General features: G+C 39.4%; 2 protein-coding genes across 4 annotated transcripts in view; one reads left to right on the top strand and one right to left on the bottom strand.

Annotated features, from left to right (window-relative positions):
• Positions 1-26107, bottom strand: part of MIOS (meiosis regulator for oocyte development) — a 125188-nt gene that overhangs the window by 68088 nt on the left and 30993 nt on the right. The gene's annotated exons all lie outside the window — the stretch shown is intronic.
• Positions 1-26107, top strand: part of COL28A1 (collagen type XXVIII alpha 1 chain) — a 90895-nt gene that overhangs the window by 35612 nt on the left and 29176 nt on the right. For both annotated transcript variants that reach the window (XM_087918128.1, XM_026706311.2), the window contains exons 12-22: positions 4631-4699; positions 12711-12779; positions 14851-14919; positions 17136-17204; positions 17763-17831; positions 19402-19470; positions 21825-21893; positions 22286-22357; positions 22624-22692; positions 23756-23827; positions 24284-24352. In XM_087918128.1, coding sequence (XP_087774254.1) covers positions 4631-4699; positions 12711-12779; positions 14851-14919; positions 17136-17204; positions 17763-17831; positions 19402-19470; positions 21825-21893; positions 22286-22357; positions 22624-22692; positions 23756-23827; positions 24284-24352 — 765 coding nt within the window. The remainder of the gene's footprint in view (positions 1-4630; positions 4700-12710; positions 12780-14850; positions 14920-17135; positions 17205-17762; positions 17832-19401; positions 19471-21824; positions 21894-22285; positions 22358-22623; positions 22693-23755; positions 23828-24283; positions 24353-26107) is intronic.

The following is a 26107-nucleotide window of genomic DNA, read 5'->3' as shown; positions in this document are numbered from 1 at the left end:
CTTTTTTACCATGACTTCATTCATAACTTCTAGCAGTGGAATACAAAGTAATTCTTGAAAAGTTTTATAAAATTCTACAGGAAGTCCATCTGGACCTGGTGCCTTTCCATTATTTTGTTTCTTAAGTGCTTGGCTTAACTCCATCATTGTTATATTGCTTTCTAGCATTTCTTCAATCTCTTTAGGTATCTTAGGTAAATTTACATTCTGCAAGTATTGTTTAACTTTCTCCTCATCAATATCTTCTTTCTTATACAAATGTTTATAAAAATCATAAATAATTTCTTTTTTTTCTTTGCTGCCATAACAAGTTTTACCTTGGTCATCTATTAACTGCAGTATTTTCCTCGACTCTTTCTCCTTTCTCAATTTATATGCTAGCCATCTACCTGGCTTATTTGCATCCTCAAAATAATTCTGTTTAGCATTCCTAATTTTCTGTGCCAGTTCTTCTTTCTCTATTAAGTCCATTTTTGTTTAGTTATATCCAGTTTCAGTTTGACATCTTTTCTGTGTGGCGTTTTCTGTAGTTCTTTTTCAAGTCTCTTATATTCGTCATCCAAGGCTTTAAGAGTTTGCCTTTTCCTAATATTCTTTTTTCTTGTATAGTCTATTATCAAGCCTCTGACATAGGCCTTCATTGTATCCCAAACATTCTATGTTGAGGTGTCTTCTTTTCTATTCTCTTTAAAGAAAAAGGCCAATTCTTTCTCCATCCATTGTATGAATTCCTTATCCTTTAAGATAGTATTATTTAATGTCCATCTCGATCTTTTCCTTTGTCCCTTCCATTTAATTGTCAATGGGTTATGGTCAGCCCAAGTGCTTGTTTCAATATTAACTTCTTGAATACTAGACATTAAATCTGTTGAAATCCAAATCATATCCAGTCTGGACCATGATAAATGCCTATTTGAATAAAACGTAAATTGTTTAGATTTATTATTTCTTTCTCTCCATATGTCTTTTAAAGTTAATTCATCTATCATTTTAAAAAGGATTTAGGAAGAGTTTTTCTGTTATGCTTTACTGCTGTTGCGATATAATCAAGTTTATTATCCACAATTCCGTTAAAGTCTCCCATCATAATTGTATTAGCATAGTCAAGTTCAGCAATCTTAGTATGTAATTTTCTATAGAATTCTTCCTGTTTATCATTCGGGCATAAATTGCAATCAAAAGTATCTTTCTATTATTGTCCATTATTTCTACCATTAATATTCTCCCATCATCATCTATATAAATTATTTTTGCTGGTATGGCCTCTTTAATATATAGAACCACCCCTCTTTTCTTGGATTGTGTCAAAGAGGTAAACAATTTCCTAATTTTGGTTGTAATAACAATTGTTCATGTTGCTTTTTAATATGAACTTCTTGTAAACAAATTATGTCAAACTTTAATTTCATTAATTTATGGAAAGTCTTCCTTCTCTTAACAGCTGAATTCAGTCCATTTATATTCATTGTAATCAATTTTTTCTCTTCCATAATTATGTTTTATATTTAGATTTAACCACTCTCGTGGGTCTTGCCTCACGTTGATCTTTAATATCCACTTGTCCACCTACTGCACCTTCTTCTTTTCCGATTTCCATTTGTTCCTCTTGGGATTCAATTGATGGGACCTCCTTTCCTGCCCCTCCTTCTCTCCCTCCAAGAACCTCTGCACAAAACAGTTCTGCTTTCTCGATTGAATCAATTCTATGTCTCTGTTCCTGCCACGTAAACATCAATCCTTCTGGGATCAACCATCTGTAAGACACCTCTTTTTCCAATAACCTTTTAGTCAGGAATCGATATTCTCTTCTCATCTCTCTCACTCTTCTAGGTATTTGTTTTAAAACCAAAATTTCTTTATCTTTGTATTTCAGTGGCCTCTCTCTTGCTACTTGCAATACTTGTGTCTTCATAGATTTTTTAACGAATCTAATATGAACTTCTCTTGGTAGGTTATTTCTCATCGCATATCTTGTAAAGACTCGATATATCTCATCTATTCCATCCATCATCTTCTCTTCTATTATCTCGAGCGCCTCCGCCAAGATTCCTACCATTATCGCAGCCAAATCTTGTCCTTTTTCTTCTTCTATGTTTTGAAATCTGAGATAAAATTCTGATCTATCCAACTCCCACTTCAACATCTCACTTTTTTCTTGTTCAATCACTGTTAATCTATTGTCAATATTTCCAATCTTCTCCTCTCTTCGTTTGCCCCCCTCTTCAACATTTTGAAGTCTCTCCTCATATTTTACCATCATCTGTTGGATACTTTCCACTTTTTCCTCCATCCTACCTGTTCTTTGTTCAATAGTATCCATTTTTACCTTAAGATCTTGAATTCCTTGCATAATCATCTGAAAGGATACTCTTTCTTGTTCTTTTTCTTTATCTTGCTTTAACAATGTCTGAATTGAGTGCTGTCCAGATGGTGGGGAGGCAGAAGCAGACATAGAGGCACCCGAAGATATAAGTTTCTTACTCATTTTAAGTGGTTCCAGCTCTTCAAGTTCTTTCAAATTTTAATCCACAAAAAAATATGAAGTTATAATCCAAGATAAAAAGGCCAACAATAAAAAAGCCAATAGTGAGAGGAAAAAAAAAAGAAAAAATTCTTCAAATTCTTCCTGACCTTAATCCAGTTAAAAAAAAAAAAAATCCATAAAAAAGAGTAAAAGTAAAAATAAAAACCCAATAATAATAATAAACAAGACAAAGCCAAAAAAGGAGAAGGAAAAAAGAAAAGGAGAAAAAAAACAAAGCAAAAACCAAGAAAAATAAGTTTCTTCAAATTCCACACCTTAGTCCAGCCAGAAAAAAAAGAAACCTCAATTGAAAAAAGGAAAAAGAAATAGTCCACTGATGTACATTAAAAAAAAGGAAAAAAGAAAAAACAGGATCCAAATGGACAGGAGAAAAAATAAAGCAAGTTAAATCAAAATAAAATAAAAATAAAAGAAAAATTCAGAGGCTTCCCTTTGCAAATAAATCAGGCTTAAAAGTAAAGACCTTGATGTTAGTGGAGGGGGTGGCGGAACTCAAAAAAAGAATTAGAAAAAAAAGAATATGCAACAATACACTGCACTCTATTTAATTATCCAAGGCTCTAATTATAACTCCCTTCTCTTTCCCACAAGCTTCAAAGCTGAGCCATAAATATCCAGAAAGACACCTGTAATAATATTCCACAGAGTGCTTTCCTCTATCTTATCAAAGGATGTCCTTGAGAAGAAGAGTCTGTTTTTTTCCAATTCAAGTAAAATATTTCCAAGCCTCTAGATGGCAGTGTTACGAAGTATCTTAGTTCTCACTTTCCCCCCTCCTCTCTGAAGAGCATAATAAACAAGGGAAAGCCGACGTGGAATACACAAAAGCAAAAACAAAACCAAAAGGAGCCTCTAGCCTAAAAATGAAAAATCCAGAAGAAGAATAAAACATATAAATATGAAAAAAAACAAAACAGTCCAGTTATCCAATAAATAACAATAAAGTCCGGAAGCAAAGAAAAGAAAAAAAAATGGATTCTCTCTTTGACGTTTTCCTAAAAAAAACGCCGCTTAGTCAGTTTTGTCAAAAAAAAAAAAAATCACACAGGTTTCTTCAAATAGTCAGAGTAAACTTTCAAAGCTCAAAAAATTAAATAAAAAAAAGGTTCTCACCCAACCGACAAACTCTTTCTCAAACTCTTTCCTTCTGGAGCCGCCCCGGCTTCAGCAGCATGGGGGCTGCCTCTCCGCCGCTGGCAAGAAGAGCTTCACCCGGGCTCTCTAGGGATTTTGCGGTATCCCCGGAGTCCTCAGGGTACGCTCTTCACGGTGGCTGCCCCTACGGGACAGCGTAGGTCCGTTGGACCGGCCGGTAGCGGAGATATCGGCTGCAATCGAGGAGCTCGATTGCAGACCGTATCGCCACGGCGCAGGCTCCTCCCATCTCCAAGAAACAGAATATTGTATAGCTATATCTTTATATTTCATCTGTGTATATAAGTGTTTAATTTTTTTTTCTTTTCTTTGTTTTTCAATGCTAGCATTTTTCTTAGATTTTTAGGGTTGCTTTTTTTTCTTTACTCATTTTAATAGATCTCCCCAGAATAATTATTCAACTGAAAATTTCATCTAGAACCACTTGGAAAGCAATTTTCAGGATGTGTCACCTTATATATATATTTTGCTTCAGGAGGACAAACATTCAAAATAAATGCAGAAATTATCTTATTAAAAGTAGAAACTGAAGAATTAATAGAATGCTTTTTGGAGTAAACCATTATTTGTGAAATAATTTTTTATATTCTGTTCAAGCTTGTGGTTCCAAGGGGCCCCTTTTGTTGACACTGATGGATCATAATATCTCAGCTACTTTCTGTATTAAATTTATTTTTTGTGTTGTATTTCAACTTTTAAACAATTGATTGTTTGCTGTATTGGTTTAAATTGGGCTATTATACAAATTGAAAAAATGACTGAATGAGTGTTCTACTTTGCATGAAGTTTTAATCAGTAAAATTAATAAAGGATCAAGTTAACACTATTGGGAATCTGGATATACTAAATGCCAAAATTTATTTTCATACCATATTGTCATACTTTTCTATGATACAAAGAGTTAATTAGTAAATTTTTATTCATTTTAAGGGAGAGCCAGGACCAGCTGGTCCTTATGGTCCTGCAGGAATCCCCGGAATTGGATATCCAGGACCTAAGGTAATACACATCGAGTCATACATAGCTCTATAGACTGCAATCAGAGAATATCAGTTTATATTGTCTTGTATTGTCTTGTAAATGAAGTCCTTTTTAGCCTTTCAGTATTTTTACGTTTTTATTTTTTAAATCATATAAACAGAGGAACATTAAGTATAACAGTGAAAATAGGCCTGACACATTTAAAAAAGAAAGAAAATAATCCATAAAGTTCTAATTTTACCATTTAGTGTTATAATAGATAACAGATAATTAGAGTTAGAAGGGACCTTGCAGGTCATCTAGTCCAATCCCTCGCCCAAGCGGGAGACCCTACACCATTTCTGACAAATGGCAGTCCAATCTCTTCTTGAACCATTACTGTGGTTCTAACAAGCTACATTTTTCCCTGGCCTTCCAAAAGAGGTTGTACTCATAATTTCTTCAAAATAAAATGCAGAGAATGAACACCTCTTCGACCTGAACAATGATTTAGGGACGTGTCTCTTCACATGCAATCAAAAAGCCAGTAGCCAGAGTTCCATTTTGTTGGCAGACCAAAATGTTTAAAAAATCAAACAATTATGTCTTTCTCATAAGTTAATGTATCTAAGGTGCAAAGCCAATCAAATTATGTCAATATGACAGAGCAATCTTGCAAGCACCTCTATTGTTTCGTTGTCTGACAGCTAAAATAGCAAATTGTTCCTTATCCAATGTACTAAAACCTTTCATGCCATTAAAAATGTAATGTTTGTGATAGCTCTCTCATGGTTCCTAAGGATAGAAGACTGATGGGAGGATGTAAACAGCAAACCATCTTGTTATATGGCAGCCATGATGACCCAAATAAAGAATTAATATATTTTTGAGGTGGGAGATTTAAGTTAACAGAAACTGTTATGTCCCTGGAACTTGCCAAAGTCCCCACCCAGGTCCGTTCATGCTGCGGGGGCGTTTGCTGCCCCTTATTGGCTGGCCTCCCTCGACAGCCGGCTATAAAAGCCAGCTGCAGGGTTCGGCCAGCTGCTGTTCGCTGTGAGCCTGCTCCAGGCAGGGCTAACACGTTCAGTCCTTTATTACCTTAATAAAGTCTTGTTGCATCCATACCCTGGTCTAGCCTCTCATTGCTCAATCCACAACACTGGCGACGAGGATGGGATGGCTACTAGAGGCAATCCGCAACAGCTGAAATCACTCAATTGCTGAGCGCAGCCGCGCCGCCGGAGAGCTCGGTCAGCAAAAGCGAAAGGAAGAGCGTCTGTAGCCGCTCAGTTAGCAAGCTACAGGGAAAGTGAAGCGCTGCGAGCCGCAGCCGCTCAGCTCAAAGAGCGCGAATTCAAGCGGCTGTCGTTTGAATTCGAGTCGGAATACAGCGCGGTGCTGCCATTCCGGGAGTCTCTGACGCCAGCACAGGGCGCGAGATTCAAATCACTGTCAGCTGCGGTCAGCCACTACCGCCTACACTCTCCAGGAGCGCGAAATTCAAATAACGCTGCCAACGACCGTTGCAGCCTGAGCCATAGCGTAACCCAGAGAGAGCAGAGATTCTGTGTAACCTCTCAAGAGCTGAAGTCACTAGCCTGACAAGAGCACGAAGGGCCATTTGTCGTCCCAGAGAGATCTCACAGCAGTGTAACCTGCAGAAGTTCTCAACATGAACTCCAACCCAGCCTTCCCACCGTTCAAGCCTGATGAAGAAAAGTGGGAATCATACAAAAATCGTTTTAACCACTACATCGATGCCATTGGTCTGGCTGATGCTGGGAGCACAGAAAAAGTCATTCTTCCTCAGTTATTGCGGAGCCATCGTTTTTGATACCGCCACAGCACTCGTTGCTCCACGTGAGTTAAAGAATGTCCCCTGGGCAGAATTGCTGGAGATCCTCACCAATCATTACTCCCCCAGGCCCTCACAGATCGTGAGGCGTTTCACCTTCCGGATGAGGAAGCAAGCGGAAAAGGAAACCGTCAACCAGTATATGGCCGCCTTGAGGACTGCAGCTCTCCACTGCGGGTTCGGGAACTATTTAGATGACATGCTCCTAGACCAGCTCGTCTGCGGGGTCAAAGACCTTCACCTCCAAAGGCGACTACTTGCCAGGAAGGATCTCAACCTCTCCCAGGCCGTCGAGGAAGCCTTGGCTGCAGAACTGGCAACCCAGTCAGCCACCGAAATTCAAGGTCCCGTTCCCAAACAAAGCTGTGCCACCATTCACTCAGAAGAGGTGGTCAACGAAGATGATCCCAACGATCAAACAGACATCCACCGCCTCGCTCATGCCAGACAACCACAGACAGGAACCAGGCAAGAAAGCAACAGTGCACCCAAACACATCATCCTGTGCCTATCCTGTGGCGGACCTCACTCGAGAGCTTCGTGCAAATTCAAGGGTGCCATCTGCAACAATTGCCACAAAAAGGCCACATCGCCAGAGTCTGCCAGGCCGCGCACAACTCAGCACAAAAGGTTCCTTCCTTTTCCCATTCTGGACCCCAAAGGCAAGTACTAAATTGTCACACTTGCTACCATGCTAACCACACCTGTCATTCTATTAGTAAAATCACACTCTCCATTTTATTAGAAGGTAAACCTTGTCGTATGGAGGTTGACACGGGGTCAGCGCTCTCAATCATCTCTTGGAGCACTCTCAAGAAAATCCAGCCCAGACTATCCAGAAACCAGCTCCAGAAGTGCCAGATCACCTTGAGGGACTATCAGGGAAAGGACATTCCAGTACTCGGCAAAGGCAAGTTCCTTGTTAATTTTAAAGCTTTCAAAGGCCACCTGCCTCTAGTGGTAGTTAACGGCAACCTCCCTAGTCTCTTGGGGCTTGATTGGTTCCCCTACCTCGGCCTAGGGTTAACAGGAGTCCATGCTGTCTCAGCTTCTGACACTGACTCCTTATTCACTGACTACTCAGACGTATTCAGCGATGAGTTGGGGTGTTATAATGGTACCCCCATCTCATTTGCAGTTGACCCCCAAGCGGTTCCAGTCCGGCTGAAACCTCATAGAGTCCCATTCGCCATTCGGCCTAAACTGGACGCAGAGCTGGATAAATTATTAAAGCAAGGGGTCATTGAGCCGACAGACTTCGCCAAGTGGGAGACGCCAATTGTCACACCCCTTAAAAAGGATGGCAGTCTGAGAATTTGTTCGGATTACAAAACAACAATTAACCGCTTTCTACAAGTTAGCGCTTACCCAGTCCCGGTCATTCAACATTTATTGCATACCTTTGAGCCTGGCAACATTTTTGCCAAATTGGACATGTCACAAGCGTATCAACAGTTCCCTGTTGACAACCAAACAGCCGAACTGCAAACTATTGTGACCCACGGGGTGCCTTCCGGTGCAGGCGTCCCCAGTTTGGCATAAGTGTTGCCCCGGGCATTTTCCAATCCCTCATGGAGCGTATACTTCAGGGCCTCCCAGGCGTAGTGCCCTACTTCGGACGACATATTGGTCTCGGCCAGGACAGGCCCCAACTCTTCCAGAGAGTCAGAGCAGTGTTAGACAGGTTCAGACAGCACGGCCTCAAATTAAAAGGGAGAAATGTGCCATTGCCACTAGACAGGTGGACTTTCTGGGCTATAGAATTGACGCCTCAGGCATTCACCCCCCTAGAATCCAAGGTCAAGGCAATCCATGAGGCACCCACGCCAACCACTAAAGCCGAGCTACAAGCCTTTTTGGGATTATTGAACTTTTATGCGTCATTCCTACCTCACAAAGCATCAGTAGCAGAGCCTTTACACAGGCTCTTAGATAAAAAATCACCTTGGCACTGGGGACACAAGGAAGACACCGCTTTTGCGCAGTCAAATCACTGCTCACATCAGACGCGTCCTTATTCAATTTGACCCACACCTCCCATTGGTACTAGCAGCGGATGCATCCCCTTTGGGATTGGAGCCGTGATAAGCCATAGACTACCCAACGGCCCGAGGCACCAATCGCTTTCTTTCCAGAACGCTCTCAGCAACAGAGCGTAACTATAGTCAAATCGACAAGGAGGCTTTAGCCGCAGTGGCAGCGGTAAAGAAATTTCATGAATTCCTTTTTGGCCACAACTTCGAACTAATCACGGATCACAAGCCTCTCCTGGGTCTTCTATCTGGAGACAAGCAGACTCCCAAGTGTTGTCTCCCAGAATGATGAGGTGGACCTTGTTCCTGGCGGCTTACTCATACAAGCTCATCCACCGCCCAGGCAAAACGTTAAGCCATGCAGACGCCCTCAGCCGCTGCCCCTGCCAGCTCCAGCTGAGGACCCAGCCCTGGTCCATGCCATCTTCGATGTCACCGAGCTCTACCTTCCTGTCACCGCCTCGACATCGCCACCAAATCCAAGACGGACAAAACAATCGCCCAGGTACTGGACTGGGTGAGGAGGGGTGGCCGGGCTCTAACCTCGCAGCCGAATTCACACCTTTTAAGACCCGTCAACTTGAACTATCCAGCTTACAGGGCTGCCTGTTGTGGGGCACCCGAGTTGTCATTCCGGCCTCGCTTCGCACACCAGTCTTAGAGGCACTACACGAGGGCCACCCGGTATCGTCCGGATGAAGGCGTTGGCTCGGAGTTACGCCTGGTGGCCTGGCTTGGACGACGACATCGTCAAGTGGGTAAGCTCTTGCCAACCCTGTCAGGAATCCAGACCATCCTCCAGTCACCACCCCCACAAAGTGGGAGAGAGCCAACGCGCCTTGGTCAAGGCTACACATTGACTTAGCGGGACCAATACACGGCAAAACCTTCTTGGTGGTCGAGATTCATACTCTAAATGGATCGATGTGGCCCAACTATCCACGACCACCACGCAAGCGGTTACCAAGGCCCTGACCCACCTATTCGTAACACACGGGCTACCAGATACCATAGTTTTGGATAATGGCCCCAGTTTGCCTCAACAGAATTTAGCCGCTTTGCCACCAATCTTGGCATCCGACACATCTTCACGGCCCCTTTCATCCTGCCAGCAACAGACTGGCAGAGAGAGCCGTTAGATCCACAAAAGAAGCGTTAGCCAGATTCAGCAAAGAAGATTGGCATCACAGACTCTCCCGCTTCTTGCTAAGCCAACACTCAACCCTTGCATGGTCACCAACAAATCCCCAGCTGAACTTCTGATGGGTAGACGCCTAAGAACTGTATTGGATAGGCTCCACCCTCACTATTGCCCTGACACCCCTCTCGCTTCAATGACGGGGTCAGAGATTTTGTCTTGCAGGAACATGTCTTTGCAAGGAACTATGCCGGAGACCCACTTTGGATTCCAGGAGTGATAGTAGCCATCACCGCCCCAGGTCGCACGAGTCCAGCTGGAAGATGGCCGCATATGGAGAAGGCACCTGGACCAGCTAAGGAAGCGACAGGGTACCTTCGCCAGTACCGGATCGTGGGCTCAGGTCGGTCCCCAGGTGCCTCACCAAACTCTCATCGAAGACCATGCCAGAGGCTCTTCGCCACCATCACCCGAGCCAAGGGAGCAGGCAGTAGACCGGGACTGCCCGATGGGTCCTCCACCTGAACCAGCAGATGGGGCCACGACATCGCCGGCCAGAAGCACTGCACCGGTACCAGCGCAGACCTCAGAGGAGGCTGCACCCCATCACCAACCCTACCGGTTTCCTCGAACTCTGAGACACTTGGCAACTCACCGGAGTTACGACGCCGGGCGCCAGCACAGACCGCCCGCTTATTTAAATGACTATGCGTGTTCGCATCTGGGGGAAGGGGTGTTATGTCCCTGGAACTTGCCAAAGTCCCCACCCAGGTCCGTTCATGCTGCGGGGCGTTTGCTACCCCTCATTGGCTGGCCTCCTCGACAGCCGGCTATAAAAGCCAGCTGCAGGGTTCGGCCAGCCGCTGTTCGCTGTGAGCCTGCTCCAGGCAGGGCTAACACGTTCAGTCCTTTATTACCTTAATAAAGTCTTGTTGCATCCATGCCCTGGTCTAGCCTCTCATTGCTCAATCCACAACAGAAACTCTCAGAAGTTTTGCATCCTCAGAATTTCAACAAGACCTTATAGTGTAGTGAAGTCCAATTTGTTTACATTACTTCCATTACTTCCTATGATAAGCCACTATGCTAAAGCTTCTGTGTCTGCAGTTTCAGTGGTGATATCAAGCTGGTTCGTACTGGATCGGGCGAACTGGTAGCAAAAATTTGGCACGAGTCGCCAAACCAGTAGCAACATCTGACTGGCCATGCCTCCAACCCAGTTGCCCAGTCTCCACTCACTTGCCTGCCCACATAATGCTCACTCACCCCACTCACCCATCTGCCACTTGTCCCACGCAGTCACTCCTCCCCTCTTGGGTCCTTGTGGTTTGCCATTTTAGCCTTCCCACATGGTGCCTGTGCCCCAACTGAGCAGCCCTGGTCTTCCTGCTCACAGGTAAGCCTAGCTCCTCCCCCACTGTCCCTAGAGTTTTCTGGGCCTTCCCTTCCATCCCTGCACTTTTCTGGGCTTTCCCTACCATCCCCAGGTGTTCCCTACCATCCCCGGATTTTTCCAGGCCTTCCCTCCAGTCCCCGGGCTTGGCTGGCTGGCTAAATCAACATGGCTCCATTCCACGTGGCACTTTCCCAGCTTTCCCTACCACGTGGCAGCTGTGGCACAGCAAGTGTAGGTGGATGTCCCAGCTGGGGTTCCTGAAAATTGTGCACTGCATATGCAGCCCTGGCTGGGACATCTATCCACCTGCCCTGCTCTCCCACTCCTGCCCGCACGAAAGCAAATGGGCACCGGAGGTCTTTGGGAGGGAGGGTGGATGCTGCTGCCGCTGCTGCCATCTGCAGAGGTGCTTTGGGAGGACTGGAGTGGAGGGGGGTGCTCCACGGCCCTGTTGTGGCTTTCTGAGATTTTTGGGAGGGAAAGTGGATGCTGCTGCCATCGCCGCCATCCACAGAGGTGCTTTGGGAGGAATCCAGCCTTGGAGTAGTTTTGCAGGTTAACAGACATGCATTTGCAGCTAGCCAATGCCCACAAGGAACTGAGGCTTAGAGCAGTTTAAAGGAGGACTGCTCCTTCACCTAGCCCTGCATTTTCAAGCAGCCACTTAAAAACACATGACTGTGGGTGGAGGAGCGGTCTGTTAACCTGTCAAACTGCTCCAAGGCTGGATTCCTCATGGACGTTAGAAGAACCCCTTGTGGCTGATGGGGGTGGGGAAATCCAGCCATGGAGAAGTTTAAAGGAGCCACAAATGCCACACCCAGTCACATGCCCACCAAGCTATGCTTACCCAGTCACATGACCACCAAGCAAGCACACCCAGTCACATGACCGCAAGCCATGCCCAGTCACATGACCACCAAGCCACACCCACCAAATAAGCCACGCCCACAGAACTGGTAGTAAAAAAAATTGAATCCCACCACTGCTGCAGTTGATAGGATTTGGGATTCATTGATGGAAAATGCACAACATAGAGTGATAACTTGTACTATTTTTACTGTATTCATCACTCTTAACATTTGATGGAACACTCTAACATTTGATAATAAAGATTTGGGAGATGTTTACATATTGATGCAGGTCATAAAAGTGAAATGTTATGCTGGATGGATCAAAGTTTAGCTTAAGTGCTAAAAATGGTTGTGATCAATTAAGTCATAACAATTAAAATATGATAAACCTATTTTGATGATGAATACATCAAGTTGATATTATGCATGTTTTATTCCGAAGGAAGTTATATTTAATTCAGTTGCACATATTCCAATATAGTACATAGCTTATGGCTTACAATATATTTCATTTTAATTATAGTAATTTTTTTAGTTATGATATAGTTTTATTTGATGAAATTAAAAGTGTGACTCTATTCTTTCCATTCTAGTCCCTAGTCTCCACATTGTCTGCAATCATACAACCATGACTGATGTATTAGATCAGTGATTGTCATGGGCCTTAATAATTAGATGATGCCATAAAACACTAGTAGAGAAATTGTCTTGGAAAATCTATTTGGAGCAATAACAATTTTATAATTTTCATTTTTAAAAATATTTTACAAGGGTGATAGAGGTCAAGAAGGAAGAATTGGGCTTCCAGGACCAACTGGAATTGGTGAGCCAGGCTTAACAGTAAGTAAATTTGTAAATACTTTTTCTAGAATTGTAATTACATTTTTATGTTTTGTAATCTCTAAAGTAAGTTTTGAGAAAGCAATGAACTCTGAGAGGCAGCTTAAACTATTTATGATGAATAATTAATTAATTAATATAATATCCAGCAGCATTCTCAGGTTCTGAAACACCTAAAATATTAAAGCAACTTGTTAAATCATTTAACCTACTACTACTTTTTATATATATTTGTTATCAATAAATAAATTGGATATGCAGATGTTAAGACATGAATGCAATAAAAAAATGAAAGATTCCTATATTATCTAGACCAGTGGTCCACAGCCGTTTTGGCTCCACAGACTGACAGTGGAATGGTAGTAGGAGAGAGGGGATGGTTTCACATACACAATGTAATATTGTGCATGCACAAATAAAGCTTCATATGCTCACCCATTGCTTGCACAGTCTAATCTACTGTGGCCCAGTTCCCAATGGGCCACAGACCAGTATTGATCTGCAGACCGGGGGTTGGGATCCCTGGCCTACACAACAAGAGAATATCTTAACTTCCATATCAATTGTCAGGGGGTCTCAAATTGTGATTTATATAACAAAAATAATATTTATAATTTATAATCTTTATAATTTATTGAGGACCCAGATTGTTGGGGGAAGTATGCTAACATTGTAAACCACTTACAAAGGGCTGTAAAGCACTATGAAACAGTATATAAGTCTAGTGCTATTGTTATTGCTTTATATTATGTTTGTATAGAAAGGGACTATCAAAAGAACAGTTCGTTGTATATGTAATAATGATTATACTTCTTTAAAACTTGTTTCTACAATGTTTCTTTACTACACTTACCAAGTCTGGAGTGGGATTAGCAAACTGTATAAATATGATTATGAGATAGAAGCTAAAACATTTTCAGAGAATGTACATGGAATCTGACAACCAAACAACATAAATTGATTTTCTGTGCCTTTACTATGGCTAAAAGGCTGATATACCATATATTGCAGCCCTGGAAAAATAAATTCTATTTATTCAATGGGTTGAAGACCTGACTGCACTTATCTTTTATGAACAGATTGCTTATAGACATAGAGATTGTATAGACAAGTATAATGAAATATGGAAATTGTTTATACAGAATACAGTGGATTTTTTAAAAGATAGTGGTATAAATTATTAGAAATACTGTCTACGTGTATATTTGAATAATATTTTCATTACCCATGTATATATAGAATTATAACTGTTTATTCTTATAATGATGCATAACTATCATAATTATGTTTTTTTGTCATATTTCTTTCCATTTTTCTTAAAGCACTTTTTATGTGTTTTTTAATGATTAAAATATATTAATAGTAATACATATAGTACTATAATGGGGGATCATGTGTTCCGTCTGGCACTCTTACAGTATACTTTATAGTTAACTTTGACATGTAAATAACAATTTCACTGTTTCCCTTTTTTCTTCAATTAGAGTGAACAACCTGCTTGGTCTGCTAGGTACATTTGGCATCTGGAAAACATGTTTCAGAAACCTTGTATAACAAATTATGATGCCAGATAACTGATCAAAAATGCAGTCTTAAAATTCTGAAATATCAAAAGAACAAGTTTTATACTTCAGAACTTTGCTAGTGCTTTATTATGATTCTGTGCCATATTGATTGGGATTAATTTGGTGTGCCTGATGTGAATCTTATGCTCATTTGTTCTCTCTGAAGATTTTTAATGCTGGCATGTGATTGTTATAGTATTTATTTAGTTTTAACTAATGAGTTACTATGGAAAAAACTTTGGTTAGGTGGTCTAAAAAAGCAATTTTCAAAAAGTCAATGAAAATAAACAATATGTTTGAAGTTAAGCTGATTCTATACTTTTCAGCAAAGAAATCAAAATTAAGTAAAAATAAAACTCAACAGTGGGGGCTTTTTTAGTCTCAGGAAAACATTGAGCACATGGAAACATTCCACAACATTGATGAAGGCTGTCTATACAGAGGGAATAGTGCATACATGATACTGTACCATCTATTCACAAGATCTTTTTTTTTTCCAAATTCAGGGGCCACGTGGTCCTGAGGGCCTGCAGGGTGAAAGAGGCCCACCAGGTGAAGGACTACCAGGACGGAAGGTTAATATTCTATCTAAAACAAATAGACTTCCAAGTAGACATAGTGACTATTTCCCTGTTTGTTTTAATTATTTCTTTCTAGGAGTTTGTTTATAGGCAATGACTTCTTGCCACTAGGTTTTTCGGCTTTAAAACATTTCCTTGTCCCCTGAAACGCAAGAAAACATGTTTCCTCCTTATCAAGGCATGAATATGACAATTTGTCAGTCTGATGAAAGCTATATCAGATTTGCAATATTTTGTAAGCAGAAAAAAAGTTGAGTAAACACATAAGGCTTGCGAGAGGTATAGAAAATGATGCATACTGTAAAACAAGTAATTAGGATTAGTCTTTTCCAATGAGACCAGCAAACATCCCTATCCTGAGCATCCCTAGCTTTCTTATGTTTTCCCAGACTTTTTGTTTCACCCGACCTTGAATATGAATGATGGGACCCAAGGAATGTCATAATGAATCTCCATGGACATTTATATTTTTATGGAGCATTACCAGCATTTGGAAGTAAAATATGTGAAGCTACTAAGTAACGAAGAATTTTAAAAATATAAAAACAATGATTTAATTGTGGGAATTAAAGCAATATTTATTTCCTGTTCCCACATGTATCCTGTACTGACAGATATACACCAGAAGATTCACGACCTCCTGCTGATTGAGATTACTCATTTATTTTTCTACAGACTTTTCCTGTTCCAATTTACAATGTATTCATATTTAATTGAAGGAACCCTGATGACAAAATTTCTAATTTTTAGCAGAAATTAGATTGCAACCAAATCATTTATTGCATATACTGCATAACATTAACTCTTTGACCTTGTAATGCCAAATTTCTGTAGTTATTAGGAAATTTTAGAAATTTAGTAAAACTACCATACTGTCAGGTCCAAAGAACAAAAATGACATGCAGAGTTACTGCTGAGTAGTTTTCCCTTCTTGCCAGACTAAAGCAGTTATCTACATAATTATAGATGTACTCTGTGACCTGCTAATCAGGAACATGCCTTCTCCCTGCCTACCAGATTTTCCAAGTTCTGCTGTCTTTTTGTCCTCTGGGAAGCTGTTTTTCCTTGCTGGGATTCCAGATTGCATTCTACCACACATATAAATGCATCTCCTACTTGCCTGTTCATGAGGATGGCCCATTTACTAATTCTGGAGGACATGTGCATGTCTTCAACCAGTTCTAATCAGCTACGGGAAAAAAAAACCTCTAATCAACTTTTCTTGCTCCATGTCGAAATGGAGTTTCCAATCTCTGTTAATGCCAGTAAGGATATTTTCTCAACAACATATGCGGGGGGAAAGGGGCAGATCAAAAAAAAAAAAAAAGATGGAAGCTTGAGATTGAACATATTGAGGGTGCTGTTTTCCAGATGTGAGGAAAATGGAATGTGTAGAAGAAAATTTTAGGAGTTTAATTTTATCTTCCAAACTTATTGAGGTTATAGAAAAAGAAGTAGGAGCAGAAATTCATGCCACTGATTAACTAAGTATGTGACTGCGCTTCACTGATTGTCCTGTGTAGTGCCAGAAAGAACTCTCTAATATAAATTAGACCAATGAAAGATTAGCAATATCTTTTTATTTTAAAAATCTTGTACTACATGCCATCCTGTATGTGATTTGACTGAGTCCGAATCTGTTTGCATCCAATTAGAATTCAAATGTGACGTACTTTTGTCTCTCATTCTCTGCTTGCTTTTATTAGAAGTAGAATAGAGTGATTTAATCAATATGGAAGTAAATATATAACATAAGCTGGGCTGAAAAATGGGAGAATGATGGAAAATAGGTTAATCTTTTATTGCCCTTTTGCAAGTGCAATTGAATGGATGCACACAGAGTGGTGGATAATAATGTTACATTATTATATTGTGCCTTGAATCTACATAGTTTAAGGCAGTGTTTCGTAATCTGTGGTCCGCAGATTCCTGGGGGACGCAATGATATTATAGAGGATATGCAAAGGCTTGAGAAAATGCTATGATTTAGATCTTGAGTTAAGTCTTGGGGGGGTCTGTGGCCATGCTCAGTGGCTACAAAAGGTATTTAAAGAAGGTCTATGTGGAATAAAAAGTAAGAACCACTGGTTTAAGACATAAACTTTATATTAAAGAATTGGTCCTTGCTGTAATTTAATAAAATATCTTTCTGTGGTAAATGCTGAGTACAATCCTAAGTCAACTCAGAAAATCTTAATAAATCTTTCCAGGGAGACAAAGGTTCTGAGGGACCTGCTGGACCAGTTGGATCCCCAGGCCTATCCATCCAAGGAGATAAGGTACCATATAGAATTGATGGTATAAACAGAATGTAATATGGCTGAACTCCCAGCACTGAAGCTTCCACATGATAAATGCCTCGGAAGAATTAAAGAAAATAATAAATAAAATCAAAGCTAAGAATAGAGAGAAGTTTTAAAGAACAACTTATTCAGCTGTGAGGTGGCTTAGAGCTTAGATTTAAGATGGTGGTCTCACATTATAACTGATACTCTGTCACTTTTGCATGTGCAACATACAGTGTTTTATGCACATCCAAAAGGGCAAGGTTTTTGATCACGTTGCCACAACCACCATCTGGAATTTTACCATGGATGTTGCAGCATTAATTCAGATAATTGAGATAATTGCAGTATCGCTGCCTTGTGACATCGTCTCATTATTTTCCCAATTGTTCTTCTCTCATTATTCTCCCATTCAACCCAGTTCTGTTCCTTCTTAGTAATTTGTAAACTATTCTGCAATCAGGTTGCATAAGACTTTTCAAATTTGAACCTAACATCATTATGATGACACTTCAGTTAACGCAATAATTTACGGGAGCATTTTTCATGTAGGGAGAACGAGGGATGGAAGGAGCCCAGGGCCCAATGGGACCACCTGGAACTGGCATCCAAGGAAATCAGGTAACATCTCATTTGGTCCCCTCACTCCAAAATCCATTCTTCCTTAAATATTTTTAAATTGTCAGTGGGGCAACTACAATGTATGATCATTGAGTATTTGCATATCTAGGTTAATTTATAATTCGAGGGTAATCACAGAATCTTAAGAACTCCAAGCAAATTAGAATTACCCAGTAAGTTTGAAGACCCTTAATTTTTGTACTGTTTCCCAAAACAGTACAAAAAAGGAAATACTTGATAAAGCCAAACCAATCAATATTGAAGCTGCCTTATATCAAGTAGACTCTTGGTCCATCTGACTTTGTCTTGGTGACACAGTTGCCCAGAGCTTTTAGAGTTTCAGACTACTGTTCTTCAAGCCTCCCAAAAGAATTCTGGGATCGAACCAGGGCAATACTGCATGCAGAACTGGTATTTCATTACTGAGCTAGAGCCACATCATTGTAAGAATAAAAACAATGTGATATCTTTTTGCAAAAATTTCAATTTCTTAATGGCAATTTATAGCAAACATTAAGAATAGCTACAGCTATCATCAAAAGTAAATATATTGATTTGGGGATGTTTTCTGGAGTGTAATGAATTACTCTAGTACTCTCAGTTTTATAGTTGAGCAGAACCAGTCTAATTAATGTGCTTTTATTCAATTGTAACTTAATATATGTCTGAATTCATCTGCAAATCTAAACAAAATGCTTGAGGTTTGCTCCTCCTGCATGAAAATAACATTTATTTTTGTAAATAAATGCAAATGAACTATAAAATTAAGATGAACACTCTAACGTTCGATAATTCTAAATCTGGATTATTTTAAAGAGCTATTGCCTAGAATTCAAAGCCAACAAGGAATTTTAATTCATTGTAAATCAAAGGTGGAATGCATGCTTTACCTGTAGCAATTCCTGGGTTCGATTCTTGGTAGCAGCTAACCTTAGATGTGACATAAAATGTGACAATAGTTATGATGGTGCAGTGGTTAGAATCCGGTATGGCAGGCTAACTACTGACTGCCAGGAGTTCAGTCCTGACCAGTTCAAGGTTTACTCAGCTTTCCATCATTCCAAGGTCAGTAAAATGAGGATCCAGATTGTTGGGGGCAATATGTGCATTCGGAGCTTAGAGAGAGTTGTAAAGCACTGTAAAGCGGTGTATAAGTCTAAGTGTTTTTGCTAAGTGCTATAAAAGATGCGGAGGCCTTTAGCCTTGCTACCAGCTAGAGTGGACATATCTGGATTAGTCCCACAAATTTCCAGTACAGTTGTTGTCTTATGGTCTAGGAGTAACATTTGAAGAATATTTGATTCCAGCACATTAATATTTGTCCAAACAAGTCTAATGCTGCAATAACTGTATAAAAAATTGAAGGTAGATATAGATAGAAAGCATGGGGAAAAAGAAATGATACATAGCTAATTTTCAGTGACAAATAAAATAATTTAAGCTTGCATTTGAAAGTACAAATTACTAAATATTTGTGAGTCAATTTTCTTTTTTTATTATATGATGACTGTCCGTTCTGTCAATAGAATGAGCAAGGACAATTTATCCAATTGAAAAAATATATTTTCAGGGTATTCAAGGGCTAAAAGGTGCTCCTGGTGTGAAAGGGTCACGAGGAATAGGACTGCCTGGACAAAAAGTATGTATATATGTGTTAAATTTATAGGCTGATACTATCTGCTACATCTCTGGTGCATTTACAAAATAAACAATAAAAGCCATCACTCTGTTAAACAATTGATTTGCATAACACTGTCGAACTATCTAGTAGGGCACATTACAATTATTCTTCTCATCTACCTATTTCCTTACTTTCTTATGACTACAAGTTTGTTGCTTGTATCTGATGATTTATATTAATTGTTTTTTTAGTATCCTAGTATGATTTATGTTGACTGCTTTTTAGTATCCTATGACTATCACTTATGATTATGATGAATGTATTTTATAATGATTATGTTCAGGTTTTATCATTTGTTGCTTGTATGTACACTGAGAGCTTATGCATCTTCTGTGTCCCATTCCTTCTGTGGGCCATTCCATCACACTTGGCCAAAAAGGAATTCTGTTCTGCTCTGCTCTGCTCTATTCTATTCTAAAAAATCCCATCCCATTCTAATTTTCAAAGTTCAGTAGACACAGTACAGTATACATAATTTGCATCTAGGAAGACTTCATGTCTTCATTATAATAATAAAACATAAAAGAATTTTCTGTAGTATGCATTTAACTCCACTACAATATACATAATGACATGTCAGGGGATGACTGCTATGTTAACATATATTTAAACTATTTAAACCCCAACACTTTTCTATAATATATGTAGTTGGCAGTTAATAACATTAAGAAAAGCACAAAAGTATGAAAACATAGCAGGGAATCCATATAACATCAATATAGATAGTTTAAAACATTCAAACAATAATTTAATATCAAATATGACTATCTGATTACTTGCAATGGGAATTCCCATTTGAAGTTAGCTATTACAATTTGGAAGTAGAATTTTTTTTCCCAGTGCATGTCTCACCATGTGAATGGTGTTAATACCTCCAGCATGATGCTGGAGATACTAAGTTCTAGTCAGCTCCTTTGAGGCATTTGTTATGGACACATTTCTTTCATTCTGAGGCATTCTGTTATGGACACATTTCTTTCATTCTGTTCCCTAGCCATTATTTTCCAATGCTATTCTGCTTTAGGCACACTGCTTTCTTTTATCTAAAAAGGCCTCTTTCCCCTACTTTTCTTTCCTTTACTGTGGAGGAAAGTAAACATGGCAGAAAAAATCATTAATGCCTCTAGCAGAAGTATAGGTGGAAGAGAAGTTAAAGAGTTACTCCCCCATATCCCTTTCAATCAGGGAAAGAGGAGTCAAACACATCATCAGTCTCAAGTCCCTTCATGCTCACAAGAGATCTAAGTCCAATCCACTTTGAATTCATTGGTTCCTATGTACTGCTAATTTCCTTTGACCCCGAGTAGTTCAGATTCTTGTAGAGATCTTAAGCTGGCAATACACCTGTATATTCATTTGAACTGCCTGGAGTCTTGGTTTCATGTGCTTGACAAATATGTGAATTAACTTGTGATCACAGCACTGATCATCTCTCAAAACTTGTCTCCTCCCTTAGGGACAGCGGCTAGTAGAGGTTTTACTATTGACAGGAATTCTACCAATTACTTTTCTATACTTCTGCCTTAGATATGTGATGGTAACACCAAATTCTGGAAAGAAACACTTTAGCAGAGCAGTGAAGCAAGTCTATCTGAATGAGAGGATGCTTTTCCACATCTAGTAATCAGAGTTGAGTCAGATTAAACTTGATAAGGCAACATGCAAAGTGACAGGCTCTATTCTGTGCATTGAAAAAAAATTTGTATCTGTAAATAGATAATGTGTGAAATATACTATTCTGACCCAGCTCCCCAAACACGACAAACCCTCTGACATGAACTCAAAAGATTCCTTAGTTTCTCTTGCAGGCAAAAAGTTTCTCTCGCAGGCTAACAAGTCCATCCGGCCGGAAGATTGTCTGCCACATCTATTAATCTCTACCCCCTGCCTTTTATTCCTCTGAACTAGGGTGAGGCCTTGCTAGCAATGGTGGCTCTTCCTTCTCCACGATCAGCCCATGGTTTTCTACCGCTCTTCTCTTTTCTGCCTTCTGTGCAGCCACATGTCAGGGACTGGACCCAGCTGTTCCTCCTCTTCTTTATCAACCACCTCCAGACCTGGACGCTGTTTAGTCTCCATCTGAAGGTTGACTGATGGCCCAGGCCCAGGCTCCGCCTCTGTCTCTCTCTCTCTGCCAGGTCCATTTCCTCTTCCCCCTTGGAGCTCCCAAGTTGCCCTAATGCTGACCCTGACTCCCACGCCTCCTCCTTCTCATCTGATTTAGCTGTTGGAGGGGCCAGCGGCCACCAGGCCACAACATATACATTATTAAGAAATATTTGTTCATTAATTTTTATTTTTGTTTTTACAAGGGAGACTTGGGACCATCTGGACAAAAAGGAGATATAGGAGCACCAGGAATTGGGCAGCCTGGACCGAAAGTGAGCCTGTTTTACATTCATAAATCTAAAATTTAAATTTTTGTTTGATGAAATGAAACTTTCCTATGAGCGGTGATTCTGGAAACTGCATTACTCAAGGGGACAATTGTTTGAATGCAGTAGAAATATTGTTACATCAGTTAATAATAGCATATAAATATTCTACAATATTTGTAGCAAAACACACCATAGTGATGATTCAATATCTGACAATATCTGAGTAAGTTAAGGTACTCACATTCATTCAAGATGAAAGCAAAAGTTCTTAACTGAATTTCACACATTTAAAGAATTTGAATGGGAGTAATCAAGCATTCTCCCCAAACAATGCAAATATATTGAACTGTTTTATTTAAAAAATCATTTTTTTAAAAAGACACTTTCTTTCAAAGGGAGACCCGGGAAGAACAGGATTTACAGGAGAAAGTGGTAAACCAGGAATACAAGGGATGCCAGGAAAAAAGGTAATTGGTTTGTTTGTTTTAGATATCTCCAAGACAGGGCTACAGATCCATTAAGTGAATGAGAGAAAGGCACCCCTTCATATTCCTATGCTCCTACCACCTTCACTAGGTGTTTGAAGCAAGAAGTTGCACTTTTATATTTTTATATTTTGGGTTATTATCTTAAAGCTACTGAATTTGTGTAGTTTGTTGTTTTACATTCCTTTGTTTGTTTTTGGTATAATATATATTTATAGCGCTGAGTAGATTAATCTTGTTGATGATAGGGAGAACAAGGACTGCCTGGTCCAAGAGGCCCAGATGGAATTCCAGGGAAAGGACACATGGGTCCAAAGGTAGGATTTAATTAATTAATTTTGTAATTGTGTCATTAGAGTAGAGAAATAAAAATAAAAAGGAATCAAGCCACACAACAGTATGTTTTTTTTTTAAATTCAAGATGATGCTTTTTCAAAAATGCTTCCAAGTTTAAATATTTTCAATATAATTTATACAAAAAAAACTTTTGAACAAAAAACTTTCATCGTTGTATTGGAACAAAGATGACAAAGTATGACAGAGAAAAGGTGCTGTCGTTTTAAAGAATCTCCAATTTGCAGCTCAGATATGCTTATTGACTTTTTCTCCATATCAGTTTGACTTGGAGAGAGAAAAAATCCTTTGCATTGATTTTTGTACAAGGACTTTTCAAGAATCATTATAATGCAGAGTATCAGCTGAGAGAAAGGATTATTCCGTGCAAATCTCAGTTGCCAAAAGTTATGATCTCAGGTTACAAATTTAATTCAAAACTTAAAGAAGCCATATTTTGCATGAAAAAAATTACCAAATATCTGTCATACTTCATATGTCAAAACCTGAATTCATTGATTCTATATCAAGCATACTATTAAGCAAGGGGATAGTGATGAAGTTGCTGAGCCAAGATCTTAGAAATAAATTGAAAAAAAAGCAGTGGCAAACAACTTCTGCATTGCTATTAATGCCCCTAAAACTATCGAGAGTCAAGCTGAATGTAAAGCAGATGTACTTCTTGCTTTATATGTTGAACTACATGAAGATATAAGAGATTTAAATATATTAGGCTTTATTAGATCCTATGCAGGCATCATGTACAGAGCAAAGGAGCAATATCTTGAAACATATTCATAAAACTAGTAAAATAATTTGCTTAAGAAGTTAGGCCCTTTTTCATATTTGAACATGGAAAACACCTGGAATTTAAGAATATAAAGCCTTCATCCTATATATTTACTGATTTTTGCCCTCTGTTCTATGTTTAGTATAACTCTGTTCTAAAAATATTCTTAAATAGAAGTTGTCTATTCAGATTGTCTCCAGATAGATTAGATGAAAACCTCTGTAATATTGCTTTTCCCTTTTTAAAAAAAAAATCAGGGTGAAGAAGGTCAGAAAGGTGCCCAAGGATTAGATGGACCACGAGGTATTCTAGGCCCTCCCGGCCCAAAGGTGTGTTTGGTGCATTTCTCAATTGTTACTCAATTGTTCTCAAATGTTATTATGGCATTCAGTAATCTGCATGCAGATTATTAAATACAATTCATATAATGCACTTTTTAGGTAACCCCCCAATGATCAAAGATAGCATGTCTGTTGGGGAATGTAAGTTAGTCCAGCATATCTGGAGAACATCTTTCTGGAAAAGGCTGATAATATATATATTGATTAACAAATCATGAAAGTTTGGTGAATTCCACTGCTATCATTGTAGTTGCTTTTCTACACATTTTATAGTATTACTGATTGAAATATTACAGGCCCCTGTAATATCAGCTGACTTAATTCTGAACTAATAAAAAGAATCTATAGAAAATTGTAAGAGAGATTTTTTTCTTTTAATTGATCACTTAAAATACAAATAAGAAATCTGTTGATATCAAAATATATAAATGGATTTTTTTTTAGGGAGAATCTGGAATCAAAGGTGACATTGGTTCTCCAGGACCTTCAATACGTGGACTACCTGGCCCCAAGGTAAATAAATACCTGGCCTCATTGGCTGTTCATAGGAAGAATATTTACCTGATGTTAGTCCTGCAGGGAAGTATAGGCAAGAAGCACAACCAGGAGTATTAACTCACACCAGTACAGTATGGGTGGTACCTTGCTCAATAATAGTAACTCTGAGAGAGATCTTGGAGTCTTAATGGACAATCATTTAAATATGAGCTAGCAGTGTGACACAGTTGCCAAAAAAGCCAACACACTTCTAGGCTGCATAAACAGAAATAGAATCAAATGCACACGAAATGTTAATACCACTTTATAATGCCTTGGTAAGGCCGCACTTGGAATACCGCATCTGGTTTTGGCACCACAGTGTAAAAAAGATGTTGAGACTCTAGAAAGAGTGCAGAGAAGAGCAACAAAAATGATTAGGAGACTGGAGGCTAAAACATAAAACAAAGAACAGTTGCAGGAACTGGATATGGCCAGTCTAGAGAAAAGAAGACTGAGGGTGACATGATAGCAGTGTTCCAATATCTCAGGGGCTGCCGCAAAGAAGAGGGAGTCAAGCTATTCTCCAAAGCACCTGAGAGCAGGACAAGAAGCAATGGGTGGAAACTAATCAAGGAGAGAAGCAACTTAGAACCAAGGAGAAATTTCCTGACAGTTAGAACAATTACCCAGTGGAAGAACTTTCCTCCAGAATTTGTGAATGCTCCAACACTGGAAGTTTCTAAGAAGAGATTGGACAACCATTTGTCTGAAATGGTATAGGATTTCCTGCCTGAGCAGACAGTTGGACTAGAAGATCTCCAAGGTCCCTTCCAACTCTGTTATTCTGTTTGAAGTCTATTTTTATTGAAGGCTACAGTCACAGCATCTTGCCAAGTGGGAAATATTTCTCCCCTTTATTTTTACTCTGAAGAAAACTAGGGAGTATCCCTTTGAAGACTAGGAAGGGACCCTTTCCCACACTCTTACTCTTTCTGTGGGCTGAGACATTTTTTACATGCAGCTCTCCCTTCTGTCTCTCAAGGACATTCCCAAATACCATTACATCTGAAAACAGGAATTGCCAAAAGAATAACCATTAGTTGTTTACAGCAAAAAAAAATGTTGACACTTTAAAAAAATACCAAAAAAGGAGAATATTTGTAGCTCAAGGTTGAAATGGAGAGTCCTTAGTGCTTTTTGAGCCTGGTTTTTTTTTCTTGCAGACATTTCATTATCCAAACTAGGTAACATCATCAATGTTAGTCAATGACTAACAGTGTCTGCAAGAAAACAACCAAGTTCAGAGAGCACTAAGGATCCCTCACTTAAAAAAAATAACTATGTAATAGCATATGTTTTAAGAGATTATAGTCCCCTTTATTAATGCTTGGATCATTTTCCTAGTATGACATATAAAATGCAAGAAAGGGAAAGATAATAAAGAAGGATAGAAGAGAAATGCAGCACAAGCATTTTTGCATTGTTATATTTCATAAATGTATGAGAAAATGAGATTAAAAGACTCTGAAGGGGAATAAAGCATTAATGGATTCAGGGGAACATAAAAATCAGTATATGGTTAACTAAATCCATCACAGTGCAAGGTACTCTTAAATATCAAACTAAATGCTCATTAAGACTAGTTTGAGGCATAAATATCTAATGGATTTTAAACTGTGCAGAACTTGTGTGCAGCAGCAGCCAAAAAAGCTAATGCAATCCTAAATTGCATTAACAGAGGGGTACAATCAAGATCAAGTGAGGTACTAATACCACTCTATAAAGCCT

The sequence above is a fragment of the Pseudonaja textilis genome, chromosome Z (genome assembly GCF_049901715.1).
Source record: "Pseudonaja textilis isolate UNSWEBS1 chromosome Z, rPseTex1.2, whole genome shotgun sequence".
Classification (NCBI taxonomy): Eukaryota; Metazoa; Chordata; class Lepidosauria; order Squamata; family Elapidae; genus Pseudonaja; species Pseudonaja textilis.
Note: the sequence above shows the minus strand (reverse complement) of the source record. Positions and strands in the feature narration are given on the sequence as shown.